Source organism: Eurosta solidaginis, chromosome 5 (assembly GCF_040869045.1).
Source record: "Eurosta solidaginis isolate ZX-2024a chromosome 5, ASM4086904v1, whole genome shotgun sequence".
Taxonomy (NCBI): domain Eukaryota; kingdom Metazoa; phylum Arthropoda; class Insecta; order Diptera; family Tephritidae; genus Eurosta; species Eurosta solidaginis.
Window position 1 is genome coordinate 46,014,113 of NC_090323.1, and position 22,029 is coordinate 46,036,141.

The 22,029-nt window shown below is 35.1% G+C and overlaps 1 protein-coding gene across 3 annotated transcripts in view; it reads left to right on the plus strand.

Moving 5' to 3' along the window:
- The window catches only part of LOC137254029 (battenin-like), a 59,947-nt gene extending 50,031 nt beyond the window's left edge, over positions 1-9,916 (plus strand). For all 3 annotated transcript variants that reach the window (XM_067791701.1, XM_067791702.1, XM_067791700.1), the window contains exons 2-5: positions 90-447; positions 526-684; positions 8,576-8,915; positions 8,976-9,916. In XM_067791701.1, the coding sequence (XP_067647802.1) occupies positions 128-447; positions 526-684; positions 8,576-8,915; positions 8,976-9,410 (1,254 nt within the window). In that variant the 5' untranslated portion in view covers positions 90-127 and the 3' untranslated portion in view covers positions 9,411-9,916. The remainder of the gene's footprint in view (positions 1-89; positions 448-525; positions 685-8,575; positions 8,916-8,975) is intronic.
- The last annotated feature ends 12,113 nt before the right edge of the window (positions 9,917-22,029 follow it).

Genomic DNA, 22,029 nt, shown 5'->3' on the forward strand with positions numbered 1-22,029 from the left:
TTAAATAATTTTTTCATAATTACTTAATTAACGTACTATGCTAACCAAATGTTTCATTATAAAATTTTACACTCTTTCATTCCTTTCAGCGCTCCCTCGCAGTGACGCTTAACAAACGCTCTCAAAAATGTCCAATAATCAAGATGTTATAACTGGTTTACCCGTCTCACCACATCCAATACCCAAAGATCGCAAGCAATGGCGTGATCTTACCGCTTACTGGATATTGGGCTTATGCAACAATTATGGTTATGTGGTGATGCTGAGTGCTGCACATGATATTATTGCACAATTTCAGCATGCACCTGAAGATAACAGTACAACGGAGACTGAAGATGATAATTCAAGAAAATGTCATTTAGTGTCGACTGGTGCAATTTTATTGGCGGACATTTTACCATCATTGTCTGTGAAAATTATCATACCTTTCCTGCCGTTTTGGGTGAAGTGAGTATAAACACTGGACTTGCTTGATTTTAAGAGATCAAGAGTTTATAAAAACTAATTAATATTTTTTTGAAACAGTTTTAAAACATTGCTTGCTATAATATTGTCAGCATCTGGTTTTTTGCTCGTTGGGTTTGCGACTGCGGAATGGATGGCTTTGTTGGGTGTGGTCATCACATCAGCGAGTAGCGGTATTGGTGAACCGACTTTCTTGTCGTATTCTTCGCAATTTAATAAGTTAGTATGGATTCTTACACACAAGGCTCATATTCATCAAATCGATGTATATCAGTTTTTTTGGGACTTTCTTAAAATAAGCACAAATCTAAGCGCTATAGACACATTAAGTCTATATGAGGTATCTATTGACGGGCCTGGCCAACCTTCTCTTTACAAAAAATTTATCAATATTAAAATTTATATCTATTTTGAGTTCATCGAATAGACGAATATCTATCTGGTTCCAACGTCCACTACTTACGTGATTAGTTTAATTAATTCGAAGAATTGGTACTATTTGAGGTGTCTTTCAGCAGTTAAGATCGATTTTATTTAAAAAATAAAATAAATAAATGTAAGGCACTATAACCTCCGAAGAGATCTAAGGCCGAACTTCTCTTCCAATTTGCGTCGTGCTCCTCTTGATTTTCCCTAAAAATTGGCTGGACGGGACCTATATGTTTTATGCCGACTCCGAACGGCATCTGCAAGGCAGATGAATTTTCACTGAGAGCTTTTCATGGCAGAAATACACCCGGCCAAACACTTCCGAGGGGCGACCCCGCTTAGAAAAATTTTCTTCTAATTGAAAAACCTTATTTCTAAAATTTTGATGTTGCTTTGCCCGGGGTGCGAACCCAGGGCATATGGTGTGGTAGGCGGAGCACGCTACCATCGGCTATTATTTTGAGCTGAGAACACTTCCAATTGTATAATTTGATTGTTTTGTTTTCTTTAATTTTTAATTTTTCATCGGGAGGGGTTATTGAAGTATATATTATTTGGTTTGGGATTAATGGGTTTCGGCGTTTTAGCATTTTATATGCTATTTTTTTATTTTGTAGTTTAATTTAATGTTAGTTTTGCAGTATTCATCGAATGGACGAATAACTCGTTTTGGTTAAAAAATTACAAAAATTTGTTAAAAAATTATAAAATAAGTCAAATATAGATACATAAATTATATATCCATATGACAAGGCTACTAATTTCATCACTCATATATAAGAAAGTGCACAGATTTCAGCCAAGGAATGAATTATTTATCTAATTGCATATACGACAATAATGAGCAGTTTGTACTATTATCCAATCTTGTCCTTATCTGGATCAATCATATAGATAAGTTTTTTTGTATTGCTATTTTTGGAGCTTTTCGGCCGGTTGATTTAAATAAAACAGGGATTTATTAAATCCTACGCGTTTCAATGCTTATTCGCGTCTTCATCAGGGAATTTATTTCTATGAAAACAATAAATTACAACCAATATTATGGACTCAGAAGCAGAACACGGCCATCAACTTTATAAACAAAGTTTACTCCTTGAGTGATCAGGAGTTCATAGAAGATAGCAAGCGAACAATCACAAATATATTACAAAACAAGTAAGGAAGGCTAAGTTCGGGTGCAACCGAGCATTACATACTCAGTTGAGAGCTATGGAGACAAAATAAGGGAAAATCACCTCGTAGTAAAATGAACCTAGGGTAACCCTGGAATATGTTTGTATGACATGTGTATCAAATGGAATGTATTAAAGAGTATTTTAAGAGGGAGTGGGCCATAGTTCTATAGATGGACGCCATTTAGGGATATCGCCATAACGGTGAACCAGGGCTGACTCTAGAATTTGTTTGTACGACATGGGTATCAAATGAAAGTATTAATGAGTATTTTTAAAGGGCGTGGACCTTAGTTCTATAGTTCGGAATATCGTTATAAAGGTGGACCAGGGTTGACTCTAGAATGCTTTTGTACAATATGGGTATCAAACGAAAGGTGTTAATAAGTATTTCAAAAGGGAGTGGGCCTTTGTTCTATGGGTGGACGCCTTTTCGGGATATCGCCATAAACGTGGACCAGGGGTGACTCTAGAATGCGTTTGTACAATATGGGTATCAAATGAAAGGTGTTAATGAGTATTTTAAAAGGGCGTGGGCGTTAGTTCTATGAGTGGACGCCTTTTCGAGATATCGCCATAAAGGTGGACCAGGGCTGACTCTAGAATTTGCTTGTACGATATGGGTATCAAATGAAAGGTGTTAATAAGTATTTTAAAAGGGAGTGGGCCTTAGTTCTATAGGTGGACGTCTTTCCGAGATATCGCCATAAAGGTGGACCAGGGGTGACTCTATAATGTGTTTGTACGATATGGGTATCAAATTAAAGGTATTAATGAGGGTTTTAAAAGGGAGTGGTGGAAGTTGTATATGTGAAGGCGTTTTCGAGATATCGACCAAAATGTGGACCAGGGTGACCCAGGGTGGCCACATCATCTGTCGGGTACCGCTAATTTATTTATATATGTAATACCAGGAACAGTTATCCTTCTAAGATTCCAAGGGCTTTTGATTTCGCCCTCCAAAACTTTTTCATTTTCTTCTACTGAGTATGGTAGGTGTCACATCCATTTTACAAAGTTTTTTTCTAAAGTTTTATTTTGCGTCAATAGACCAATCCAATTACCATGTTTCATCCATTTTTTCGTATTTGGCATATTATTATGGCATTTTTTTCATTTCTAGTAATTTTCGATATCGAAAAAGTGGGCGTGGTCACAGTCGGATTTCGGCCATTTTTCACAACAATATAAATTGAGTTCAGATAAGTATTTGAACTGAGTTTAGTAAAGATATATCGATTTTTGCTCAAGTTATCGTGTTAACGGCCGAGCGGAAGGACAGACGGTCGACTGTGTATAAAAACTGGGCGTGACTTCAACCGATTTCGCCCTTTTTCACAGAAAACTGTTATCGTCCTAGAATCTAAGCCTCTACCAAATTTCACAATTTTAAAAGTGGGCGGTGCCACGCCTATAGTCCAAAATTTTACTAGTTTTCTATTCTGCGTCATAAGTTCAACTCACCTACCAAGTTTCATCGCTTTATCCGTATTTGGTAATGAATTATCGCACTTTTTCGATTTTTCGAAATTTTCGATATCGAAAAAGTGGGCGTGGTTATTGTCCGATATCGTTCATTTTAAATAGCGATCTGAAATGAGTGCCGAGGAACCTACATACCAAATTTCATCAAGATACCTCAAAATTTACTCAAGTTATCGTGTTAACGGGCGGACGGACGGACGGACATGTCTCAATCGAATTTGTTTTCTATACTAATGATTTTGATATATAGAGTCTATATCTATCTCGATTCCTTTATACCTGTACAACCAACCGTTATCCAATCAAAATTAATATACTATGTGAGATCTGCTCAACTGAGTATAAAAATGGGTATCCGAATAACATAATAGATACACTAACAACGACAGCAAGAAGCAAAACCAACCGAAACAAGTAAGGAAGGTTAAGTTCGGGTGTAACCGAACATTACATACTCAGTTGAGAGCTATGGTGACAACATAAGGGAAAATAACCATGTAGGAAAATGAACCGAGGGAAACCCTGGAATGTGTTTGTATGACATGCGTATCAAATGAAAGGCATTAAAGAGTATTTTATGAGAGAGTGGGCCATAGTTCTATAGGTGGATGCCATTTAGGGATATAGCCATAAAGGTGGATCAGGGTTGACTCTAGAATGCGTTTATACGATATGGGTATCAAATGAAAGGTGTTAATGAGTATTTTAAAAGGGATTAATCCTTAGTTCCATAGGTGGACGCCGTTTCGAGATATCGCCATAAAGGTGGACCAGGGGTGACCCTAGAATTTGTTTGTACAATATGGGCATCAAAGGAATGGTGTTAATGAGTATTTTAAAAGGGAGTAATCCTTAGTTCCATAGGTGGACGCCGTTTCGAGATATCGCCATAAAGGTGGACCAGGGGTGACCCTAGAATTTGTTTGTACAATATGGGTATCAAAAGAAAGGTGTTAATGAGTATTTTAAAATGGAGTAACCCTTAGTTCCATAGGTGGACGCCGTTTCGAGATATCGCCATAAAGGTGGACCAGGGGTGACTCTAGAATAAGTTTGTACGATATGGGTATCAAATTAAAGGCATTAATGAGAGTTTTAAAAGGGAGTGGTGGTAGTTGTATATGTGAAGGCGTTTTCCAGATATCGACCAAAATGTGGACCAGGGTGACCCAGAACATTATCTCTTGGATACCGCTAATTTATTTATATATGTAATACCTGCCAAGATTTTAAGGGTTTTTTATTTCGCCCTGCAGAACTTTTTCATTTTCTTCTACTTAATATGGTAGGTGTCACAACTATTTTATGAAGTTTTTTCTTAAGTTATATTTCGCGTCAATAAAACAATCCAATTACCTTACCATGTTTCATCCCTTTTTTCGTATTTGGTATATAATTATGGCATTTTTTTCATTTTTCGTAATTTTCGATATCGAAAAAGTGGGCGTGGTCATAGTCGGATTTCGTTCATTTTTCATACCAAGATAAAGTGAGTTCAAGTAAGCACGTGAACTAAGTTCATTAAAGATATGTCGATTTTTGCTCAAGTTATCATGTTAACGGCCATGCGGAAGGACAGACGGAAGACTGTGTATAAAAACTGGGCGTGGCATCAACCGATTCCGCCCATTTTCACAGAAAACAGTTAACGTCATAAAATCTATGCCCCTACCAAATTTCAAGAGGATTGGTTAATTTTTGTTCGACTTATGGCGTTAAAAGTATCCTAGACAAATTAAATGAAAAAGGGCGGAGCCACGCCCATTTTGAAATTTTCTTTTATTTTTGTATTTTGTTGCACCACATCATTCTGGAGTTGAATGTTGACATAATTCACTTATATACTGTAAAGATATTAAATTTTTTTGTTAAAATTTTACTTTAAAAAATTTTTTTTTTAAAAATGGGCGTGGTCCTTCTCCGATTTTGCTAATTTTTATTAAGCGTACATATAGTAATAGGAGTAACGTTCCTGCCAAATTTCATCGTGATATCTTCAACGACTGCCAAATTACAGCTTGCAAAACTTTTAAATTACCTTCTTTTAAAAGTGGGCGGTGCCACGCCCATTGTCCAAAATTTTACTAATTTTCTATTCTGCGTCATAAGTTCAACTCATCTACCAAGTTTCGTCGCTTTATCTGTCTTTTGTAATGAATTATCGCACTTTTTCGATTTTTCGAAATTTTCGATATCGAAAAAGTGGACGTGGTTATAGTCCGATATCGTTCATTTTAAATAGCGATCTGAGATGAGTGCTCAGGAACCTACATACCAAATTTCATCGAGATACCTCAAAATTTACTCAAGTTATCGTGTTGACGGACGGACGGACGGACGGACGGACATGGCTCAATCAAATTTTTTTTCGATCCTGATTATTTTGATATATGGAAGTCTATATCTATCTCGATTCCTTTATATATGTACAACCAACCGTTATCCAATCAAACTTAATATACTCTGTGAGCTCTGCTCAACTGAGTATAAAAATGACAATGCACAAATAAACGAAAACAACAAGAAAACATATGTATATTGGCGTTACCTATATTCCAAAACTTACGGACAACAACACATTAACTAAAATTATAAAAAAACAGCAACGTTAGCTATGCACACAAACCACATCACACAATACATAGCATATATACAAGAACAAAAGACAAAATACTAAAGGAAGAACTACAAAACGCAGTGTATGAAATTCAGTGCAAAGGCAAAGGAGGGGAAAAGTGCAACAAAGTTTACATCGGCACAACGAAAAAATCATTAATCATGATGTTGAAGGTAGAGGACGTGCAAGGTGCTCAATGTTTGAAAATGTATCTGTGTATTTATGTTTGCTATGTACATACTTATATGTTGTGATAAAAATATTATTATTCGAATTTTAAATGTTAATTTTCGTAAGTGTTACATGTCTCATGTCAATTAATATTGGTTGTAATTTATTGTTTTCATAGAAATAAATTCCCTGATGAAGACGCGAATAAGCGTTGAAACGCGTAGGATCTAATAAATCCCTGTTTTATTTAGATCAATCGGCAGAAAAGCTCCAAAAATAGCAATAAAAATATAATTTTTTCCTTGGCCCAACAAAAATACATAAGTTCTTTTTTTGTTGGCCTTATGGACGTATTAAGTTTTTTTTTAAATCCATTCATGAAAATTAACCAAATTTCCTCACTAAACTCCCATACAAATATATGGGCTTTACATGCTAAAGATACTATTTAGGAAAACTTGCATTAAAAGAAAAGTTAATTTCTTCCAATGGATGTAAATTTTTCGCATAACCATTCTAAATTCTAGCTTTCGCCTTATAAATTCAGCTAAGCATATCCAAATTTCGGGCATACATCGAAAGGATGAACATGAATGGCTGCTAATAGAACACAAGAAGGCTTCGTACTGAATAAGTGTTTTTTCAAATATAGTGAAACCGTTTCAATACGCAATTTTCTTCCAAATATATTTCATCCATTCGATGAATTTTTAATTTCAGTCATATACGTATTGTAAGAAATATTCGTATTGTAATACGAAATCAGCAATTTAAAGCGAAACTTGTGCTGAAATTGTTCACATTGACTTATACGTCTGAAATATGCACTTACTTTTTCATTCATTTTAGTTTTCCAATGAGAAGTGGTTTTTTGTTATGGAGAAGTCTTTTCATTGATTTGCTTTATATGTTTTTCTGAACAAAAATTGTATCAGTAACACATTTACGTCAAATAGAGATTCATCCATTCGATGATTTCATTGTTTCATCTGTAATTTATTTATAGTGCTTTAAGTCAACTATTAAGGTAGACTGTTTTCCTCAATTTAAGCTAAACATCGAAAGGATGAAACATTTTTTTCACATAAGATTATATCAGTTATCCAAATGAAACAGTTGAGCAAGGCTAGTAATTCAATAAAAGCCGAAAGTTCAACTTTTCATTAACAAATTATATTTTTTTTTGTATTTATGCAGCTTATTTTGGACTACGATTTTTGGGTAATATTTTGCACTCATTTCAGTATCAGTTTGCTATTTAATAAAACGTCATCCATTCGACGATTTTGTTAATTGAGTCAAATTATACGAGTCATGATTATACTCGAGCTTGATTCGATCAGTTTAAGTTTTTGATCAAATGGATGAATATATTATTTTCACTCCGAAATTCGTTAAATAACTTTTCTAACGCTATAAAGATAAATGAACTCTGAATTAAATAGCGTGGAAGTTTTATAGCTAGTATATGAATGTTTAGGCTCTTTTCGGCCACACTCGTTTCATTAAGGAAGTTAGATGAAATAAAATAACATCCATTCAGCGAACCTTTTATGCCAGTCAAATCCTAGTTTCATTTGAAATCAGGAAAAATTCTTACTTCTTTCATTTAATTTTAGTTATACGTCGAAAATATGAGCAAATAACAATATGATTACATAAAATAAAATCGCATTCTTTCGAAGATTTTTAAGTCACTCAAGTCCCTCTTTTACATCTGAAAGTCAACTGATTAGTAGAAAATGTGTACTTCTTTCACTTAATTTGGGTTATATGTCAAAAGGATGTACAAATATCAATATGATTATGCTATTGATTTAATAGATTTAAGGATTTATATTGGACGAATCATTTCAAATAATACAGTTACATCCGTTCGGTGAACCCTTTATGTCAGTTAATTCCCTCTTTGACACTTCGAAGTCAACTATTCAGGAAAAAAGTTCGTTGTTCCTTCCTGTAATTTACGTTAAACGTCGAAAGGATGAGCAAATATCAAGATAACTATGTTATTTATTCAAAAGTTTGATGCCTTAATATTGGATGAATCAATTAACATAACACCCTACAAAGTTTTCGTCGGTTTCAGTATTAAATTTATGTAAAATAAAATTTCATCCATTAGACGAATTTAATAAATCATTTAGATTCTCATTATACATCGAAAGGATGAATACGTGTTTTTCACTTCAAAATTATGCCTTTAACTAACTTTTTTCATTACTCATTTCAGAAATGTCGTATCCACTTGGTCCTCAGGCACTGGTGGTGCTGGCGTCATTGGCTCACTCTCCTATGCTTCCCTGCGTGCACTCAGCTTAAGTCCACGTGATACAATGCTAGTTATGTTATTTTTCCCAGCGCTAGAAGCTTTCACATTTTGGGTAATATTACGCAAGCCAGCACTCATTCCACTCACGAGTACAACATTGGAATCTACAGAAGAATTGGTGAGCGATGAGAAACCGTTACAGGATTTCAAAGAAAAAATGCTTTATATCAAGAAATTGTTTCCCTACATGCTACCATTGGCTTTGGTCTATTTCTTTGAGTATTTTATTAATCAGGGTTTGGTAAGTGTGCATGATTAAAGAAAATATCGTGAAGTTTACTTACTTTGTTTACCTTTACAGTTCGAATTGGTTTACTTCGAAAATAGCTCACTCTCGCAAGCATCACAATATCGTTGGTTCAATGTCGACTATCAAATTGGTGTTTTCATCTCGCGTTCATCGGTTAATCTTTATAAAATCAAGAAAATTTGGCTAATGGCAGTTTTCCAGTTTATCAATGTTGCATACTTCCTCACTGAGGCAATTTATTTCTATACACCAAGTATATGGATTACATTGGTAGTTGTGCTGTGGGAGGGTCTGTTAGGTGGTGGTGCCTATGTGAATACCTTCTACCGTATGTCCAAAGAGATTACGCCTGGACGTAGACGTTTCGCAATGGCAATGGTTACACAATCCGATGCTTACGGTATTGCCTTGGCAGGTTTCCTGGCGATTCCTTTGCATAATGCAATTTGTTCGTTACCCGCAGCGCATCGGAATGTTGTGTGGTGATAGTTTTCGTAGAACAACTAGGGAGGGGTGGGGACAAGTTGTATATTCTGAGGGTAGTATAATCTAAGCCAGACTTAAGTTATAGCACATACGCGAAATCCTAAAGTATTGAAATCTAACTTAAAATTTCTTAGTTTTAATTTTAAAGTTAAATATTGGTATTACTATAGAAAGCTTTGGATAAGCTTTAAAGCTTGAAATTTTCTTTCAAGAAGTCGACAATATTTACAATTGTATATTAAATAAATTATTGAACTAACTTAGTGTTTCACTTTAGGGCTAAACTGAATTTAGATCAGGGACTTGAATTAACTATTCTGAATCTATTCATTGGCATCATAAAGTTAAAAAAGCTCTGTACTAAATATAAGCTAAAATCTTTTTTTAAATTGTAGTTTAAGCATGTAAAACATATATAGTATATAAGTTAAGTGCTAAATACTTCTGTAGAAATATTTTGAATATATTTAATTCCTTCAAAGATAATTGAAGACCCAACAGGAAAATCTTTTTCTTAAAGGCAGTGACTTCAACTTAAGTTTTAGAGTCAGGCGTCAGTTGCAACCATACATGCAAGTTATCCAGAAATATTTTCTGTTTTTTTTTTAGCAAAAGTGCTCGAAAATTTTTTCAAAAATTCGGCAGACGACGAAAGGATTCAAAACCGGTTCCAGCAGGAATGATAATGGGGACTTCGTAACCGACGTTTAGTTGTGCAAGGAACACATCTTCTGATCGGTTGCTAGCAAGGGAGAAGACTAACCCGATACTCTAACCGCCAATGATCGCATGTTCCGGCACCCCATAATGACGAAGTGAGAATGGTTAAGGATAACAATAACAATATGTGAAAAAAGTTACCAACAGATTTTTTGTTTTTGATGTTGCTTGCCGCAAGACCAAAGCTGACTTAAAGCCACAGGAACTTTTTTTTACAAATTGGCCGGACGAAACGTATCTATGCCGACTCAGAACGGCGAATGCAAGCAGATGAATTTTCCCTGAGCTCTTGATGGCATAAACACACTCGAAGTATTTGCCAAACCAATACTGAGGCCGAACCCGCTCGGTAAAATCTGCTCTAATTGAAAAAACTTCTTTTCCAAGATTTCGATGTTGAATTTCGCGTACCTTGAACCCAGGCCCAGGGCGGCCGCCAAAAGTTTTTTTTTACTTCTTTTATATTAAATCGGGTTCATATTTGTCTATAGGTGTTTGTTTATGGGTTTCAGTTAAAAATTCTGGAATTTTTCAATAGATTTTTGACTAACTTCTCGTAGAGCTAGACTTCTGAAATTACGAACGTACTTCAGAATCTTATAATAATGGAACCTGAGATAAAAATATTGTCGCTAAGTGGCAAAGGGAATGCGTCTTATGGAAGTTTTGTGGTCTAGTTTTAAGCAACTTCCCGATAACTTAAAAACCTGAATCTTTGAACATAGATTAGAGCCCTGTCAGATGATATATTGTTTCTATTAGAGCAGGGTTAAAAATATCTACAGAACTTTAAAAAATCCATGCAGGTGATGTAGAATCTTGCCATCAGACAGCTAGAAACTTGAAACCTGAGACAAGACTCCAATTCGCAAGAAAACTAGAAATAAAATGCAGAACAAACAGTTTCCGCTAAAAACCCAGAAACCTAGGCAAACCAACAGACATCTGATTCAAGAGGCCCGCCTCCCAGAGACTTATGAAGTCATGTTCGCAAAAAATATAAGGAAATATGGTACGTGAGAACGCAGCCTTATGTAGAAGAAGAACTCAAAATGTACTCAGTGGTATCCACAAAAAGGCGTCGAACTTCTAAGCCAGAAATTGCGCGGCTAACCCCGTGTTAAATTCCCGGGACTCGCAGAAGAGGAAGTCGGTTAACCCCACCCACTACGACGTAGAAATTGAACCGTGAACGATAGAACCTTGGATCAGCTTGTGGAGACGCGCCTCAGTCTATATCAACTTTAATCGGGATACTGTAATAGGTTAAACTCTTTCCTGTTCAGAATCAATCCCCACGTACATAACGTATGTCCTCTTTGCAATAGGCCCCTCATGACACCAGCCATCTTTTCAAATGCAATGTGGAACCAACGCCTCTAACTACACTCTCTCCTTAGATTCCCGTTAGAGGATATTGATGACAACTTGTGAGTGGTCGCACCTATTGAATGGGTCGAAGCACTGCTGCAACAACAACAACAGGGCAATGCGAATACTACCGGGCTTATGTGAGGAGTTACTTAAAGTCTATCCAGATTGGCAATTTCATAGTAAAGAAGATATTAGACATCTGTAAATTTCGCTTTTCCTTAATAGTTTTGTTTCTGTTGTATAAAGAAAGTGCTCAAACCTTGTTTATCGCCTTTTAAACGTTTTTGTTAATTTAAAGATACCTACATCGCGCAGTGTTTCGTGTAGAACAAGCTAGCTGGACAAAAACAAAGTTCTTATTCCAAGAAAAGTGTAATGAGAAATGAAAGAAAACAAACAAGATAACGGGATTTCTGCTTTTTTTTTGATATTTTTGCTCATATATATTGAGTAATTGAAGTAAGAAGGCAGGAGTGACCGTAAAATGCATTGATTAATTTGCAAAATTCTTGTTGAATATTAAGCTTCATATTTCTTTTCAGTGAACACTTTTATATAATTTTTTGATGCATTCTAAGCCCGAAGGTAAGCAAAATTTTTTAATAGTAATTCTTTCGCAATTAGAGTATTTTCAATATATTTAGCATTCCGTTATTAATAAGAAAAGGTATTTTTTCTCTATATTTTTAACATTAGGGACAAAAAAGTTACATACATTCTCGGACACTCGGGCCAAATTTTATATATGTTATAGTCGGAAGTATTCTCTAATAGCAGAAAGAAAAAACCATTGCGAATTCTTTGCACATCTATTTTAAAATTTTTTTTTTGTAGATTTTGTTATCTCCACATATAAAATAGGATGTATGTACGTACCAACGTACCAGCTCCGACGAGATATTTGAACCTTTAAAGCTGATCTACCAACGGCAAAACTAATTCCCAGGTACAGGGAACAAACACGTAGCCATAAAACACACAAAAATAAACGCGCAAGGTCAACCAGAGCACACCAAAAGCAAAAAGGCGAAGATCACTGACTTCAACCTGCCACAACCTACCGCACCAGTCACCAAGGCATAAAAACAGGTACATACAAAACAATCCTAATGCAGGTATAACCACACAGGAACGCTACACAAAACACCCCCTTTTGGTAGCATCTACACCAATACCTGAATGTAATATAAATACTGCACAACTGATAACAAATTAGAACGATCAACGACACTTAAGATGGCAGCACAACAATCATCAGCTATTCACCGTGTCGGAAAATCAACAATACAAAGCAGTTTAGTTATAACCGTACCAAGAACGGAGTTTTTTGACATTTGGGTTCAACATTCGAAGGAAACCAGATATAAAGAATTATTGAGTTTTGTTGTACTTAAGTACGATTTAAGCGAAGCAGCCGAGTATTCGATAAAAAGTTTAAGCTTACAAACATCGGCATATTCGTCGAAGCTGGATAAAAGTGGAACACTTCTGGAAGACATAAGGAACGATTTTTGAATAAAAACTCGGAGTGGCTTTCGAGTCCAGACTTCACATTTACAATAACGGTGGATTCAAAGTTGCCATCAGACCAACCAACCACTTCTTCAGGTAACCCCGACCCCGGAAAATGAAAGAAGGACTTTGCTAGCTGCAGTTAAAAAACCAAACGGCGTCGAGTGGATGACCTCTTGCAATCTAGAAGTCCTGGTGAGTTACTTTATGCGGCAGAAGTATCAACGCGTGTGTCCGGCAACAGAAATGTTGCTAACATTATAAAAAAAATCACAGGAAACCACTCAAATATCCGGCAAAAAGATGACATGTGAGCCAGATGCAAGATAATTGAGCAATGTAGAAGCTTTAGCATACTACGTACATATCAAGTCGACGAATCATGGGTACAAAACGACTTGGAAGTGGAGCATCAAGGCAGGCCATAAGGTTTATCCATCATTTTATAGTCTAAGAAAAGCTAAGGCAGAATGCTATCCAAATGAAATTGATGTGGGTGAAACACGTGCGGGAATTAAAGTCCAGTCCGTATTAGATAAAACTGTTGAGCGTTTAGCTTTAGCAAATCAAGAAGTTTTTGTTAGTTTATTACCTACAAACTTGACGTATACTTTAATCAGCAAGTGGAGTTGCGATGGAAGCTCTGGCCATAACACATATAAGCAAAAGTTTACATGCAGTTCTGACACTGATGAATTTTTGTTTATATTTTCTTTCGTTCCTCTTCAATTACAGAATGAAAAGGGTAACATTGTTTGGCAGAATCCTCGACCTTCTTCTACCAATTAAATTTATTTTTTCTAAAGAAACAAAAGATTTTATTCTTTTTGAAACGAACAAAGTTTTAGAGGAGATAAGTGCGTTATTACCAACAAAGTACATGCTCGGAGAATACAAAGTTTCCGTAAATCATAATATGCTTCTTATAGTGATTGGCAGAAAAGTTTGCAATGCTTTGACTGAAACTTCTTCCGCACAAAAGTGTTATATTTGTGGTGCCACTCCAAAAGATATGAATAATGAGTTACGGGACTTTACGCCTAACCTAGATAATCTTGATTTTGGTTTGTCTACTCTCCATGCATGGATAAGATGTTTTGAATGCTTGCTTCACATAAGTTATCGCCTCGAAGTAAAAAAATGGCAGCTTATGAATGAGGCAGATAAAGAGAGTGTAAAGCTACGTTCCAACGAAATCCAGAATAAATTTAAAAGTGTACTTGGATTGATAGTAGATAAACCAAAACCAGGTTTCGGCAATACCGATGACGGCAACACTGCTCGTAGGTTGTTCGAAAATTCTGAGGCTAGTGCTGAGAATACGGGATTGGATGTAACGCTCATCAAAAGATTCGACTCTCTCCTTCGCGCATTAGCATCTGCGTACAATATAAATATCCAAAGATTTGAAAAATTTGCGGTCGAGACTAAAAAACTATATATAGATCTCTATCCATGGTTTAATATGCCTGTTACAGTTCATAAAATCTTAGTGCATAGTACTGATATTATAAAATCAGTAATTTTACCTATTGGCCAACTTTCTGAGGAAACCCGTAACAAAGATTTTAGACGATTCTGGGACGATAACACACAAAAGCAGTCGCGTGAAGCCACGAATAGAGATCTTATGAATATGTTGCTTATAATATCGGATCCTTTAGTTAACATTTTTTGGGAGATACCTAAGAAACAATTTAAATGTCTGACTTCAGAAGTCTTAAATTTACTGTCCCCCGATAATGTTGAGGAGTCAAAAAATACCCCAGTTGTTTCAAGCTTTCACAGTAGTATTGCTGCTGCTCATGACTATTCCACAAGTGACTCATCGAATAAAGTGATGATAGCGAATAATAACATAATTATAAAAGATAACCTACCCTATAACTTTTTGTTGGATCAGGTTTTATTTAATTTAAATCTATTTTCTTTTCTACTTTGTATGATACTTTACTTTTAAGTTTTTTGGAATAAGTAATTTTCACATAATTAATTTAATTATTTACATTATTATTATTATTATTGTAATTCACTTTTACATTCCTGACTGGTACTATAAAATAATTTTGTAAAAATTGTAGTGCCAGGATAAATACTCAAATAAATAAAAAATATGTATGTACATATGTACAGTCACTCACATAAGTAAGTAGACACCCCTTTTTGGACAATTCTTACAATTTTCACTTTCGCAAATTTATTTTAACTAATTTCCCATAAGAAAATGTGTCGCGATCTATAACAAAAACTAAATTATATTTAAAAAATGTTTGAAAAATTCGACGAATTTTCATAAAAAATTTAAATTTTTTTTCGGAATTTTTAAATTTTTTTATAGTATTGAGATTTGTAGTCCATTCAATTTAAGTACAATAAAGTAATATTCTTAAGTCCTTTAAATTTTTTTGGACCTGTGTCACTTATTCACATGAGTTACTGTATATGAAATAAGCAAATGTATGCATATGAAGTAAAATTTTGGAAAAAAATAAAAAAAGGAAAATATAGCTGAAAAAAATTACGTAGTTGTAATAAATGACTGCATATGAAACGGAAAATCTCATAAAATAATTTTGTCCAACTAGCTTGTTCTACACGAAACACTGTGCATCGGTTGAAATTATCTTTATAGTAAGTACTATCTGCGGCTACTCAACATCGTCTTCCAAAGGTAAAATTATCTCTACAGGGTCTTGTATACAATTAGAAAGAACCTGAAATTATGCTTCATATATTATTAGCAGCAATTACATTTAAAGAGGCTGACATAATATTAGGCCAGAATAATTTAAATTGTGATGAGAAAATAAATTTTTGCATTGCTTTAAATAAATTTTTAGTTTATAATTTAATAGTTTGGGAAAAATTTAAACAATCCTGATGTCACGTTGTTTAAATTTTTCCCAAACTATTAAATAGAATATTTGTGTGTAAATGCCCGGTTCTAGCTAGAGCTCGGCTAAGGTTCCTTGGAACCCCGTTTCTAGAAGACCTCAGAGGGTTATCTGTGATAGCAATCCCGAATATTCTTAGTTTTATCAACAACTCTGGCTGGTTGTAATACATTGACCGTAACATTCCGTAGGTTTTTAGACGAGTTACATGGCATAAAAACGGCTTTAAATAGCTACTTGGGCGGCCAGGGTTGCAGCCATTTCACCTACCTACCTATTAAATAAAATTATTTTTGTTTGTTTTAATGGTGTGCCGGTGTTAAGCTCATGAATTCTTAATAATAAGTATAAAATTATTTTTGTTTTAGAAAAACGTAAATTAATAAGTATGAGCGAGGGTTATACCAATTTCAGCCAGAAACTAAATGGATTCACAATTTTGTTTAATGAAATAATTAATATTTCCTTTTCGCACAAGGCCATTCGCTTCATTAACAAATATCTGTCAACAGTCCCAAAAAAATATAACGATTTTTATAAAAATTGTTAAATTGGATTAAAACCATTTCCTCTTTAACTTTAAAGATGGTCAAAAGAATATTCATGCGTAACCTTTCGTATATGTTGCACCTAACGAAATTTGTGCCAATTTTTTTAAAAATCCATAATAAATCATAATTTGCATTCTTCTGTTTTTTTTTTTCGTAAATTATTGAAAATAATTTATCTTTGATTTTTCTTTGTTACATTGACAAAAAAAAATCCGAAACACAAAGCAAAACTGGATCGATTTTTCACTCCATTAGGTATTCAATAAAGCAATGAACAGATAGTTAAAAGTTTGTATTATGTATTCTAGCTTACGATTTCTCGAACTTTTTCGAGAAGAAATTTCTCGAGAGTCTTGGCTTTTCGCGAGATTGTCGAATATGCAAATACTCGTAAAGCTCGCGAGCTTCTAGACATTTAATTTAATACACAGGCCGTTTTTTATAGAGCTTACGATACGTTCTGAATCACAAGCTAAAATTTCCATAACATCACAATTAAAATACACCGAAATTCATAGAATACTGCCAATGCAGGAGTTTAATTGAATGTCGAGAATCTTGCGAGCATTTCGATTATTTTGAGAGTCTCGCGAGAAGCCGGGTTCTCGTTTTCTCGATAAAAATTTTAATATTGTGAACAAAATTATATAAATATGTTCTGAGCAAAGTATCATTGCAATGGCAATATAAGTAACAAAAAAACCGAAACTACAAAAAACAAGTAAGGAAGGCTAAGTTCGGGTGTAACCGAACATTACATACTCAGTTGAGAACTACGGCAGGTATTAAAGAGTGTTTTAAGAGGGAAAGGGCCATAGTTCTATAGGTGGACGCCTTTTCGGGATATCGTTATAAAGGTGGACCAGGAGTGACTCTAGAATGCGTTTGTACAATAAGGGTATCAAACGAAAGGTGTTAATGAGTATTTTAAAAGGGAGTGGGCCTTAGTTCTATGGGTTGACGCCTTTTCGAGATATTGCCATAAAGGTGGACCAGGGGTGACTCTAGAATTTGTTTGTACGATATGGGCCTTAGTTCTATGGGTGGACGCCTTTTCGAGATATCGCCATAAAGGTGGACCAGGGATGACTCTAGAATGCGTTTGTACGATATGGGTATCAAACGAAAGGTGTTAATGAGTATTTTAAAAGGGAGTGGGCCTTAGTTCTATGGGTGGACGCCTTTTCGAGATATCGATATAAAGGTGGACCAAGGGTGACCCTAGAATTCGTTTGTACGATATGGGTATCAAATGAAAGGTGTTAACGAGTATTTTGAAAGGGTGTGGGCCTTAATTCTATAGGTGGACGCCTTTTCGGGATATCGTTATAAATGTGGACCAGGGTTGACTCTAGAATGCGTTTGTACATTATGGGTATCAAACGAAAGGTGACAATGAGTATTTTAAAAGGGAGTGGGCCTTAGTTCTATAGGTGGACGCCTTTTCGATATATCGCCATAAAGGTGGACCAGGGGTGACTCTATAATGTGTTTGTACAATATGGGTGTCAAATTAAATGTATTAATAAGAATTTTAAAAGGGAGTGGTGGTAGTTGTATATGTGAAGGCGGTTTCGAGATATCGACCAAAATGTGGACCTGGGTGACCCAGAACATCATCTGTCGGGTACCGCTAATTTATTTATATATGTAATACCACGAACAGTAATCCTGCCATGATTCCAAGGGTTTTTGATTTCGCCCTGCAGAACTTTTTCATTTTCTTCTACTTAATATGCTAGATGTCACACCTATTTTACAAGGTTTTTTTCTAAAGGTTTATTTTGCGTCAATAAACCAATCCAATTACCATGTTTCAACCCTTTTTTCGTATTTGGTATAGAATTATGGCACTTTTTTTCATTTTTCGTAATATCAGATATCGAAAAAGTGGGCGTGGTCATAGTCAGATTTCGGCCATTTTTTATACCAATAGAAAGTGAGTTCAGATAATTATGTGAAGTGAGGTTAGTAAAGATATATCGATTTTTGCTTAAGTTATCGTGTTAATGGCCGAGCGGAAGGACAGACGGTCGACTGTGTATAAAAACTGGGCGTGGCTTAAACCGATTTCACCCTTTTTCACAGAAAACAGTTATCGTCCTAGAATCTAAGCCGCTACCAAATTTCACAAGGATTGGTAAATTTTTGTTCGACTTATGGCATTAAATGTATCCTAGACAAATCAAATGAAAAAGGGCGGAGCCACGCCCATTTTGAAATTTTCTTTTATTTTTGTATTTTGTTGCACCATAGAATTACTGGAGTTGAATGTTGACATAATTTACTTATATACTGTAAAGATATTAAATTTTTTGTAAAAATTTCACTTTAAAAAAAAATTTTTTTTAAAAGTGGGCGTGGTCGTTATCCGATTTTGCTAATTTTTATTAAGCATACATATAGTAATAGGAGTAACGTTCCTGCCAAATTTCATCATGATATCTTCAACGACTGCCAAATTACAGCTTGCAAAACTTCTAAATTACCTTCTTTTAAAAGTGGGCGGTGCCACGCCCGTTGTCCAAAATTTTAGTTATTTTCTATTCTGCGTCATAAGCTGAACCCACCTACCAAGTTTCATCGCTTTATCCCACTTTGGTAATGAATTATCGCAATTTTTCGATTTTTCGAAATTTTCGATATCGAAAAAGTGGGCGTGGTTATAGTCCGATATCGTTCATTTTAAATAGCGATCTGAGATGAGCGCTCAGAAACCTACATACCAAATTTCGTCAAGATATATGAAAATTTACTCAAGTTATCGTGTTAACGGACAGACGGATGGACGGACGGACATGGCTTAATCAAATTTTTTTTCGATACTGATGATTTTGATATATGGAAGTCTATATCTATCTCGATTCCTTTATACCTGTACAACCAACCGATATCCTATCAAAGTTAATATACTCTGTGAGCTCTGCTCAACTGAGTATAAAAACAGAGTGTATAAATATTGTCAATACAGCCACTAAATTTAATGCCGAGAAGCTCGCGAGATTTACAAGTATTTGGAGATACGAGATTCTCGCAAGAAGACGAGTTCTCGATTTATCGACTCTCGAAGTTCTTGCTTATGTTCGAGAAGAAATCGTTATTTCTAATTTATGTGGAAGTTTGAGTTTAATAAGGGCTTTAATGTAGAAAACTCTACTAATTATTTCATTAAGGCTATGTGTGAAATTGTCATACATTTAATTTGTAAGTAGTAAGACAGTAGTAAGTAAGTAGTGAGACAGTCACTTTCAAAGTTGTCAATCAAAATTACCTGATTACAAGTTTAAAAAAGCATTGCAAATTTTATACCTACCTTCACGGGGAAGATGGAGGGACGGGAATAGGAGAAGGAGGCGACACAGTGAGTAATGAATATTTCTGGAAAGTTTCTCAAAACTATGCAGGCTAATCACATTCAGGCAGTACAACGTTTGTTATTTGTAACTACTACACAAATAGCACATTGAATACAACTCTGTATGGCACATATCTTACCTGCCAAAAATCGTGCGATTTATCTCTTTTGCCTACATTGGGGCATAGTTGATCCCCCTTTAACACTTTTCAATTTGGTACTAGGCAGTTTGGAAAAGTTGTAACAAATTTTAAGAAAAAATAAAAAAACGGAAACGCTATGGATTAAAACCCAATAAAGGGCTCAGAAAAACTAACAAAATTACAATACTTTAGGAAAAGAAAACGCCATACTGGGCTTTTATGTTTCATTATCGTAGTATATATTGTAACGAATTTACTGAAATTCCTCTTATTTGCAACCTTCTGCTAAGTTCGAATCACTAAACTGTTGAATAAATAACTCCAATATTCGATAATGCAAATGGTCTTTATTAGACTACTTTCAAAATAACACTTCTACTTCTCAACAGATAGCGTGCTTAAATCAAACTGATTCGTCGTGCCTTAGCTGCTGCTTTTATACTCTTCGGTTTCCTCGTTGACATATTTCTAGGCGTTTCTATTTCTAGAATTAGCTATTTATTTACCAGCTATAAATTTCTGAGCTATAACGGCAGATGCACGATTTTTATAGCTTCTCGCATAGCCCATGCGCGTGTATATGTGAGTGGTACTTCCACAGACGATTGGGAGTATCTCAGTTAAGATATATTCATGTGTTTGTGCGTCTCTCTCCGCTGCGTGTACGTACATATGTGTAGACATAATAATTGATTCGTTTATGTAGATACAAGTGACTGCCTGCTTTATTGTTGTTGTGGCTTCATTTACTTAGCATCAGACTAGTGATGTGAGTATCACTTAGTGTCACTAATATTCGTCACAATATATTTTATTTTTCTACAATACCAATAGCAGAAAACAATTGAAAATATTGTTCTAGTTAGATTTTAAAAATATTGTAACGAATTTTGGGGAGTTCCTGATAATTATACACCTTCTGCTAACATTCGAATCGCTGAACCGTCGAATAAATAACTCCAATAATCAGTATTGCAAAATGGTCTTTAATTAGACTACTTTGGGAGGAGTACTTCACAATTATACTTCAATACTAGCGTGTTTAAATCAAACTGATTAATTATTCCCCAGCTTCTGCTGCTTTTATACTCTCTGTTGCCTCGTTCGCATATTTCTCTTAAGGTCTAGATTTTTCGCGAACATGCCTTCTGGAACAGTTGTATCTCATACTTGGTTATTTAGCTATATGCGTGTGTATGTGTGAGTAACAACTTCTGCTCTTAGCTGATGACTACATATGTGTATGTAAAATAATCTCTTTGCTTCAAGTTCCTGGTTGTATGTAAGTGGAATCTTCTTCGTTGCCTTGGACATAATTGTGGCTGCTTGCTTTTTGTTTTTGTGATGATTTACGAACACCGTAGTAATGCTAATATTCGTCACAATATGATAAAACCGGTAAGGGCCCGAACACTTTCGACTTTTTCGTCATTATGGCGCTGGCATGGTTCAATTATATGGTTGGCTTATCTCATCAGCTGATTTTATTTATTTCATTGCATGGTCGATGGGATCGTCAAAAGGAGCTGGCAAACACAAAATGAAACCCACATGTTGGCAACATTTTCTTACACATACAAAAACTGCTAAGTTCTATATTTCCATTCCATACCATTCGCACCAACACCAATACACAGATTTTGACAATTTGAACAGACATATTTTGTTATTGTACTGATGAGCCAACCATATAATTGAACCATGGGCGCTGGCATCACTTTGAAACAGGCATGCTTAACCAACGAAACGATATCATTTCGTTACGATAATCAACGTTAATAAACGAAACGAAGTCATTTCGTTTCGTTTATTAACGTTAAGATCGTCAAATTAACGAAATGATTTCGTTTCGTTTTCTGCCATATCAAAACGAAAGCAAATCGTTTATGTTGATTATTAATTTCAAACTATGCTGGCAAAGCTGATTGATGGCGGAGTCATTAAAGGTGAAAGCATTAGCCAAGCTGATTGCAACTTTTCTCATGAATTTTGACAGTACAAACATTTCTCAGAGTATTTTTGACATTACCACCAACGAATTACACAAACAAATTACATGGAGTTTGTGTG